The sequence below is a fragment of the Helianthus annuus genome, chromosome 9 (assembly GCF_002127325.2).
Source record: "Helianthus annuus cultivar XRQ/B chromosome 9, HanXRQr2.0-SUNRISE, whole genome shotgun sequence".
NCBI classification, from domain to species: domain Eukaryota; kingdom Viridiplantae; phylum Streptophyta; class Magnoliopsida; order Asterales; family Asteraceae; genus Helianthus; species Helianthus annuus.
This window is the reverse complement of record NC_035441.2, coordinates 565,988-576,828: the sequence shown is the minus strand read 5'-3', so window position 1 is coordinate 576,828 and position 10,841 is coordinate 565,988. Positions and strand designations below refer to the sequence as shown.

General features: G+C 34.2%; 1 protein-coding gene across 1 annotated transcript; it reads left to right on the top strand.

Annotated features, from left to right (window-relative positions):
- The first annotated feature begins 7,230 nt into the window (after window positions 1–7,230).
- Window positions 7,231–7,740, top strand: LOC110880347. The gene has a single exon (XM_022128941.1). It carries the CDS (start codon window positions 7,231–7,233, stop codon window positions 7,738–7,740), a length of 510 nt encoding a protein of 169 aa, XP_021984633.1.
- Window positions 7,741–10,841: the final 3,101 nt, after the last annotated feature.

The following is a 10,841-nucleotide window of genomic DNA, read 5'->3' as shown; positions in this document are numbered from 1 at the left end:
AATTTTTTTTAACAGATAGTGGTGATTGAACATCCCCATTAAAAACCTAACTAAAAAAAATCAACGAAGACAAACCTGCAGAGAAGATTTAAACAAATAGAATAGAAAAACCTACAATTAAATGTTGATCGATTGCTTCCAAAGTGAGAGGGTCTTCAAATATGCATTGAGATTCTGGCGCTAATTTTTGATCTTCACTTTGATTCAGACCGAGTTAATAAGAGGGTATTCATAGCGGAGGTAATGAGATTAGGATTCAAGAAAACTGATTCAAGTTTTGGGCCTTATGGGTTGGTTTTATGGTTCACAACTTTTGGACCACAAATTATTGAAAGGTTTATACCATTTAGTTGCAAATTGCAGCCCAATTAAAGGACCTTTAGTTGTATTTATTTTCTACTGATTTTATTTCTTTGTTTCTTTACAAACTGTTTTTTGGATGCTCCATATCTAAGTAATTTAAATTGAAACTTAACGTAATTTATATGGATTTAATTAATACATATTTTGTTAATCATGCTTGTCTTGGTTTTACCAATCTATTCGTTCTTACAATGAAGTTACCATACCCGCAATAGACCAGATTTATATTTGGATTTGAAGTTTGATGATTCATTTTTACGGAGTCACACTTCAATTAATTTATGTATGGAGAAACTTCTATGGATTTAAATGCTACATATTTTCTAACCGTCCTTGTGTTCGTCTTATCAATCTATTGGTTCCTACATTAGTTTACAAAAGGGTTGGTTAATATTTATGAGTTATCTATATTACATTTTCAATTTGTCATAAAGAAAATTGACTTCTAGAACTTTAATTTAATAACTTGTTTGACATAATTAGTGGATATTAACAATTTCTTTATAATGTGGTTATAAACTAAACATACATTGAAACGTACCATTAAAAAGTAGAATTTATACTACGACCAAGCATACTAAACATCTCATAAACTATATTGCACAAATCAAAACACACATTATAAGCAAAGATTATAGTTAGCAGTATAAAAACATAGTTTATAATACAAAAAAGTAAACCACATCATGGTTTACCACACAATCCAAGTTCATAGGTTACCAACATCTAACACATACATACAAACTGTTTCAGTAGATAACACTTACCAACAACAACCCAACTTCAAAAACACATACTTAAGTACATACCAAAAACTTAGATTCGCTTAAACATCAAAAGATAAAGACGTGAAAGGTAGATTTCCCCCTAGATGACCTCTTCCGATTATTTATGCTGCTAGAAGATAGTTCCCCAATATTTTGACCTTCCACATCCTGCAACGAACGTTTACCATTGGGACTGGTGCCCGAATCCTTCTCGGCTTCGACAACGGAAGAGTCAGCGGTAATAGATACAACATCCTTGAATTAAATCATAAAACAACTACTAAGGTATTAAATAAGGTAATATAATCTACAGACAAGAAAAAACAAAACCATAGAATCCATATTCACCTTTGAAATAGAAGCACCAGCCATCTGTAAGGACTCAGATAATTGAACAGCTTTGATTTATGAACCTTCTTGACTAAATACCTATTATCAAAATATTATCAAAATATTACCAAAAAAATTCACCTAAGTTATTTAAACTACAAAAATTGGAAACCAAAAACACATCAATAAAAGATATCCAAAAAGTATTACCTCATCAGCAACCTCAAGAGCATTACCATTACCAGCAACCAACTCAGCAAGTATGTCCGGATCATCACATACTTTTTGGATAGTGTAAACATGATAGTCATGGTTAAGGTTGTAATCAGAAACTTCAATTTTAAAAGCCAACTTCTTTTCAACCAACTGAGATATTTCATGTGGAAAACTTTCAGTATCATTGGCCTTCACTTGGCGTTCCCTTATATCACTCGCAGTTGAACCAATGAGCTTCGTTACATCTTTATCAAACATCACGAAAGACACACTACCGGTTTCATCTTGAACTCTCAAATGTACCTTGAACCTGTAATAAATAGTAGTTAAATTACATTCATATTATAGGAAGCAATAAACCTAAAAAGCAACATTAACTTACTTAATGGTTATCGATGTACATTCTTTATCGCATTTTGGACAAACCAATGAAGTAGGCGACAGATTCATGACCTCATCAGAAATGATTTTAGCATATTGTAAGTATTCAGTTTTAGTCAACACCTTCTTGTTACAGTTTTGACATGCCGGATAAAACCACCCATAGTTTTCTTGAACAATTTTGATCGTTGCAACTACCACACATGACATTACCTATAATATGAAAGACAAAGCTTTATTAACATACTAATATTATAAAACATAGAAAACAGTAAAGGAAAGTAAATAACTTTGTATGTATATAGAAATATTCATACGCTTTCAATCTCAATTATTTCATCAACATGTTTCTTAGGAGTCTCAATTAGAAATTCTTGACGGACTGGAAATACACTCTAAGATGAAAGAATGGTTTGAGAAGAAGAAGCACCACCTTCAAATTGTTTCACTAAAAGCCTATAAAAACAACATTCGTGTTAATACTCACACTCGTGTTAAGAAAAATATGAAAAATAAGAAATATAATTCAGTGATAGTACCTCCTACGAAGTTCATTAACATCATCAATTTCTTCGTTGAGAAACAGTCGAGTTCCAAACTTATTATTCTGAACGGTATATTGTCCTGTACGTAACAATATACATATCCAACAAATTCATTACAAGTGACCACATAAATAAAAAAATGTAATTAAAAATGTAACAAATAACACATTGGAAACACTAAAGTAAGTGAATCAGTCAAATGTAAATTACCCTACCATAACTTAATCTTTGCATGCTGAATGACATCCATGACATTCTCAATCGGATTGTTTTGCGCCAAGAAATCATTAAATTGTTGTGCATATCCATTCCACAAAGTACAACGAACTACTTCTCCCCTACAACAAACAGATAAAAAAAACAGCATTAAAATTTCCACTAAAATCTATACTATCTATTAAAAGAACAATAATCAGTCACAATAAATAATGGCAATGATTTAGTCTGTCTTTGTATTAAATGCAATGAATCTCCAGACCACATTAATTAAAGACAATAATAAAACAACAATTTAATAACATTTTCTAGTAAGACCTAATAACACCATAATCATTGATCTAGTCTATACATACTCAGCAGAAAACATAGATAACCCATAAACAGATATAAAACAACATAAATAAGAAAAATCATTTAATGAATCTTCAATACATTAACTAAATACAATAATAACACACAAACAAATTTATATAAGTGGGATAGAAAAATTCACTGCACATCTTGAAGATCAAAGTTCATCCTTTTTCTTTCATTCGGAAATATTTCCATATCTCCACACCACACAACAGTTCCAGCAACATCTAAAATGGCAAACATAGCAACAGTAATCAGATTCAAAGATGTAAGAAAAAAATATATATCAGGCTATCAGAAATAGTCCTACCAACAGTGAGCAGATTCTTTCCCTCTCATTTAAGAATTTCTGAATGTGCCATGAAGTTAAATCCATAATCAACCCCTTCCCAACCATTGGCACGTGTAACAACCGTACAACGGTAAAAGTAAATCTTGTAACCATGATTAACAACTTTGTAGGCATCAGTGTTTTCTCCAACACCAAATCTGGATAGAACAACAACCTCATCCTCATGAAGTTGAGAGATAAACACAGGTATCAATGGAGCCTTAATACCTGCTTGAATTTTACGACCCTGGCCATTGCAGTGAAATATCATACTTTAGAAATAAACAACCAAACGGTACCTCAAAAAAATATAAAACATACTCAGCATAAAATATAGATAAGCCTAAATAACACAAAACAAAGAAACAACTAGTAAGATAGCATAGCATCAAATTTAATAAGACTAAAACAAACAAAGACCAAATAATATTCGACTCAGTTTCATGTCATCTAACACTAAAACAAAACACAAAATATACAAGATTAGTAAGATACCGTTCCAGTCAAATTTAATAACACTAAAACAAACAAAGACCAAATAATAATCCACTTTGTTTCATGTAATCTTACACTAAAACAAAACAGAAAATATACACAATTAGTAAGATAGCATAGCATTAAATTTAATAACACTAAAACAAACAAAGACCAAATAATATTCCACTTTGTTTCATGTCATCTAACACTAAAACAAACAGATCATGTGCGCACAAAAGTAAATTACACAAAACACAAAAAACTTTCAAAAACCAAACAATCTTCGAGTTTGTTTCATGTCACCAAGAGTAAAACTAAAAAATAAACAGTAACTCACAACAAACATCCATCAATGATCAATAACCAACCAAACATTTTTCATCTTTGTTTCTTTATAACTAACCCTAAAGTCATCTAACGCTAAAACAAACAAACCTTATGCTTCACAGAACAAACATCTATCAATGATCAATAACCAACTAAACAATATTCATGTTCAGTCCTTTATATCTAACCCTAAAACATGTAAGAGTATCAGAAAAAACACAAACCTAAAGTACAAACAACACAAAACACAAACATCTATTACACAACCAAGTCTCAGAAAGAAAAAAACAAACCCAAAATCATGCGGATTAGAGAACCATCTCTGTATAAACCCTAAAACAGTAAAATAAGAGAATCATCACTTCATAAATACTAATACCTTCTCATCGATCAAGACGAGGTCCATCCGAATGGACTGAACCCATTTCCGGATGTCTCGACACTTGATAGTCCACATATCTTTCGATGGATTCAAATCGTCTATGAAACTGAGCGACAAAGACGTGATTCACCGACGGATTTCTTCTCCGCTGACATTCTTGGTGAGGAAGCTTTGTAACAGAAACCCTAGATTTTCAATAGAAATCGCTTGTGATGAAGAAAGAGAGAAATAGAGAAATGTTGATGAAGAAAGAGAGAAATGTTGCTATATGTTTGAATCGAGAAGAAAAAGAGACCTTGATATGATGTGCATTAAATGGTTGATATGATGTGCATTGAATGGAGAAACAACTCCCCATGCATTTTCAAATTTGCCTCCTAAAAAAAACATAAGTTTTGTATTTAAAAAACCGATTGTATATACATTCAGATTAAAAAAAATTCGGATTTATGACATCAGCGGAGTCTATGTGGCATATCTAATATCATGACACGTAGGCAAAATGAAGTCATCATCTAAGCTCCTTTAATAGAGAGTATAGATTTTCTCTCACCTCTACTCACAACCACTCTTAAAAAAATATTAAAAAATTATAGGGGTGAACAATATCCCTCCAAATTTACAGATGAATAATAACATTTTCTCTCACCTCTACTCACAACCACTTTTAAAAAAATATTAAAGAATTATAAGGGTGAACAGTATCCCTCCAAATTTATAGATGAATAGTAACATTTTCTCTCTCCTCTACCCATAACCCCTCATAACCATTTTTCAATATATACAAAGCTCCCTCACATAAAAACACGGGAAGAGTTGTGTATGCTCTTAAAACACTCATCATTTGATTGAGAGAAATTTTCTGATGTCATTGGGCAAAAGTTGAAAGACCTCCTTTCAATAACTTAACATTTAAAAAAAGTCTTGCATTAAAATACACTTTAAATGGAATCTTTTTGTTGGATAATAAACATATTAAAACTACTAATAACTTTTCTTGAAATAAAATGTGTGTATATAGTAAGAACGTGGTAGTTGGTGTCTCCCTTTATTACTTTATTAATTAATAAAAAAGTAAAATAAAAAATAGAAACCCTTCCTTAGTTTAAGTTAAACCTACAAAAGTACAAATTGAGAAACAAGAAGGTAATGTTTTGCAATTGCATCCACTTGCCACGTAAAAGTAAGTCAAAATCCTATGATTTGAAAAAAAACCGTATAAACATTTTTATGTTTGGTGTTTTATATAATTGAAAAATAGAGGAGAGATGTCATGTGACGATCTCACACTCACCGGTCACCTAAACTCATGTGCTCCAGATTTCATTTCTTTCTCTGTTTTCTCCGTCCACCGTATAATATTATCTTTATCCGCTATTTTAATTTCTAATACAACATTTAAATGTTTATATTCATGAAATATATTAAAGCTAGAAAAAAAAACTCACGCTACGTGGGGAGAATTTTGTCGTGATCGATTCTTTAGTGATGATTTTGACTAGTTATAGAAATCGAAAGAGAAAATCCAAAAAAATAAAGTTATGTTATGACCAAAACGATATCCGCACATAAAAAAACATATTAAGGTTCAACCCACACTACACCGCGGGGAAAACATATGTTAAAACAATTTCAATTTTGTTTAAATGTTACACAATATCTAATCAGTTTATCGATTATTGAATTTGAATAAAAATTTATAGGTAAACGTAAAGTAAAATTACATCGTAAGAGTATATCTGAAAGCATTGAGAATAAGCCTAAAGGAGAAAAAAACAGTGACTCGTTTATTCGATTGTTGAATTTGAATAAAAAATTATATAGGTAAATGCAAAGGAAAAATTACATGCTAAGAGTATATTTGAAAGCATTGAGAATAAGCCTAAAGGAGAAAAAATTACAGTGACTTTGAATTATGCTATGCATTTGTAAATTTTAGTGTAATTGGGGATTGACTTGGTGATCAAAGCGAATTATACTACACATTAAGCAAGTTAAGAGGTGCGGGAGTGCACGCTTGTTTGAGTTATTATAATTCGAAGTGTACGGGCGGAGCACATACTCTACGGGGGTTCCAAGGGGGCAACGCCCCTGGAAGCAGGGTCCAAGGGGCAGAGCCCCTGGCTGGGGTCGAGCCCCTGGCTGGGGTCGAGCTTGGAAAAATTTTATTTTCATTAAATCTCCTTAATGAAACTGCATCAGAAAATTTTATGTTCTGGAATTTGTCACATTTTCGAAATGATGGAAAAATGACAGTTTTGGCAATTTTTTGTCTGAAAAATAGAGGTAACTGCCTAATGGCAGTTACAACCCCAAAAACCAAAATTCGTAGACAGTTTGATCACATTCTTCTTCCTGGTTCGAAAATTCACACACACCAACATACCCTGGTTCAATTTCTCATAAAATCAGAGTCGTATCCGATTGAATTTTTTGGGTGAACCACCGAAATAATTTGATCTGAGAGTGATTACACGCCTCTCTGATCATCCGGAAAACTAAAATTCCCCAACAAAGATCAAATTAATTTATGTGAAGATGGCAAGCAGATCGATGAAGGATATGACAAGCAAGGTTGACAAACTGGAGAAGTTCGAAGGGCAGGACTTCCGAAGATGGAAGAAGAAGATGCACTTTCTTCTGACTTCGTTGAAGGTTGTGTACGTGTTGACTACTCCAATCCCGGAGATACTGGAGGAGGGCAATCTGGAGCAAATCAGGAAGAGGTCGAAGTGGGAGAACGACAATTATATATGTCTTGGCCACATTCTGAATGGTATGTCTGATCCCTTATTTGATGTTTATCAAAATGTTGAAACTGCAAAGTTACTATGGGACACGTTGGAAGCCAAATACATGGCAGAAGATTCTTCTGGTAAGAAGTTTCTTGTCAGTAATTTCAATAATTACAGAATGGTTTATGAAAGGCATGTGATGGAACAGTATCATGAATTGTTACGAATTCTGGGGCAGTTTGCCCAACATGATATGAAGATGAATGAATCCATCTCTGTTTTGAGTATCATTGACAAGTTACCTCCTTCCTAGAGAGATGTTAAACATAATCTGAAACATCAGAAATGAGAGTTAACTTTGGTTGTACTTGGAAGCCACTTCAGAATTGAAGAAGGCTTGAGAGCACAGGAAAATGTGTTGGTCAATGATGAAAAGAAGCGGGTTGGATCAAGTTCTGTGAACATGGTTGAAACGGGTGAATAATCCAAAGGAAACAGTAAGTTCAAAGGGAAACGCAAGTTTCAAGGAAACAAAAATTCGAATTCAAACAAAAAGCTGAATTACCCTTTTGGAGTGGGTTGATCAAAACCATACATACGAACAGAGGTGGTGAGTATTTTGATCCGGTGTATTTCCATTCTACTGGAATAATACACCATGCCACAGCTCCTTACACACCGGAACAAAATGGTGTGGTGTAAAGGAAAAATAGGACTTTAAAGGAAATGGTCAATACCATGTTGTCCTATTCAGGCCTAAGTGAGGGCTTTTCGGGTGAGGCTATGTTGACAGCCTGTTATTTGCTAAATAGGGTTCCAAATAAAAGGAACAAGACCACCCCTTTTGAGCTTTGGTATAAAAACCACCTGAGCTGTATAAGCTGAGAGTTTGGGGTTGTAGAGCCATGGTGAGGCTCACTGATCCTAAGATAAGGAACTTAGGGGAAAGAAACTGCATTTTCATAGGGTATGCTGAGCATTCATTTGCTCACAGATTCTATGTTATAGAACCAAATGACGACGTGTCTGTGCATATGGTAATTGAGGCAAGAACTGCAGAGTATGATGAGAATAGATTCTCTTCAATACCTAGGCCTAGAGACATGGTTCCAAGCTCTAGTAACTCTCACATGGTCGATCAAGTGATTGATACTCCTCCGGAACCTAGGAGGAGTGGTAGAGCAAGAAAAGCTAAATCATTTGGTGATGACTTTCAGCTATATTTGGTTGAAGGATCTAGAGATGAAATTAAAATTCAATATCAATATTGCTTCAATATTGAAGAAGATCCTAAAACCTATAGTGAAGCCATGGCATCTCGGGATGTAGCTTTCTGGAAAGAAGCTATAAATGATGAGATGGACTCTATTATGCAGAATAACACTTGGAAACTGTGTGATCTACCTCTTGGGTGTAAACCACTTGGTTATAAATGGATCTTCAAGAAGAAGATGAAAGTAGATGGGTCAATTGATAAGTTTAAGGCCCGATTGGTTATCCAAGGCTTTAGACAAAAGGAAGGAATTGACTACTTTGATACATATGCTCCTGTAGCAAGAATATCCACTATTAGATTGTTGGTTGCCTTAGCTGCAATACACAATCTTGTAATTCACCAAATGGATGTGAAAACTGCTTTCCTGAATGGTGATTTGGATGAGGAGATATATATGAAACAACCAGAGGGTTTTGTTATGCCTGGCAATGAGAATAAGGTGTGTAAGCTAGTTAAGTCATTGTATGGCTTAAAGCAAGCACCAAAACAGTGGCATCAAAAGTTCGATGATGTGGTTTTGTCAAATGGTTTTGTATTAAACCAAGCAGACAAGTGTGTATATAGCAAATTTAACGGTTCTAGGAAAGGAGTCATAATTTGTCTATATGTAGATGACATGTTGATCTTCAGTACTGACCAGGATCAAGTTGATAAAACAAAGAACTTTTTGTCATCTTGTTTTGACATGAAAGACCTGGGGGAGGCGGAAGTGATCCTTGGTATAAGGATCAAACGAGAGAACAAGGGCATATCTATCTCTCAATATCATTATATTGAGAATATATTGAAAAAGTTCAATTTTCATGATAGTTCTCCGGTTAGCACTCCAATGGATCCTGCTTTTAAGCTCTCACCTAATGAAGGTGTAGTTGTGAGCCAACTTGAATATTCAAAGGCCATTGGATCTCTCATGTATGCCATGATTAGCACTAGACCGGATATAGCTTATGCTGTTGGAAAGCTTAGTAGGTATACTAGCAATCCAGGTGCAAGTCATTGGCAAGCAATGAATCGAGTATTTAGGTACTTGAAAGGAACCATGAAATATGGTTTGACTTATACCGGATTTCCTTCAGTTCTAGAAGGTTATTCAGATGCAAGCTGGATTAAGAAAAAGGAAGATCATTCTTCCACAGGTGGATGGACTTTTCTACTTGGAGGAGCTACCATATCTTGGGCATCTAAGAAACAGACTTGCATTACTGATTCGACAATGGAGTCTGAGTTTGTAGCATTAGCCGCAGCTGGCAGAGAAGCTGAGTGGCTAAGAAACTTGATTTATGAGATTCCATTGTGGCCTAAACCTGTATCACCAATATCTATTAGATGTAATAGTGCTGCTACCTTGGCTAAGGCCTATAGCCAAGTGTATAATGGGATGTATAGACACTTAGGTGTTAGACACAACATGATTCGTGAACTCATCACGCAAGGGGTGATATCGGTGGAGTTTGTGAGAACTCAACAGAATTTAGCCGACCACTTAACCAATGAGTTATGTAGAGATCTTGTGCACAAGGCGGCTGTAGGGATGGGATTAAAGTCCACCTGAGATTTCTCGTGTTAAGATACCCAATTCCCACCTACTATGACATTAGGTGCTGAATTCAATGTGGAAAGCTTAACATCTAAAAATTGGAACACATTAGTAGCATCATCCCAAGGTATGTGTTCAGACCTGCAAGTTAAAGGAGGTTGAAAGTTTTCTTCTTAATAGTTCTTTGAAAAATTGCATATGCAGGTGCAAGAATAAAGAGCTACCTATATGAGCATGAAGTTTAGCCGCTTCAAGAATCTAGGACTTGGCTTTGATATGTTCATTGAAGGATGGGACACAGGCTAGTAAAAATAGTGTCACGAAAGAACATTAGAGTATGTAAACTTGTGTGTATATTATCTTCATGTATTCACTGAATAGAAAGGGTTCAATCCTTAGCGACACCCCTATATTCGAAGATTTGGAATGTGTAATATACTAATGTGAAATTCAATCGTCGCGATATTTCATTTATACATAAGTTTGATTGTTGTGAATTTGTTTAAGTTAATCAAGGATTACACTAAAATGGGGGAGGAATGTTAGATATTTTAGTGTAATCGGGGGATTGACTTGGTGATCAAAGCAAATTATACTACAC

Excerpts from the sequence above, each read along its gene's own strand:
- LOC110880347 (XM_022128941.1), top strand. The coding sequence starts at position 7,231 with ATGGCAAGCAGATCGATGAAGGATATGACAAGCAAGGTTGACAAACTG.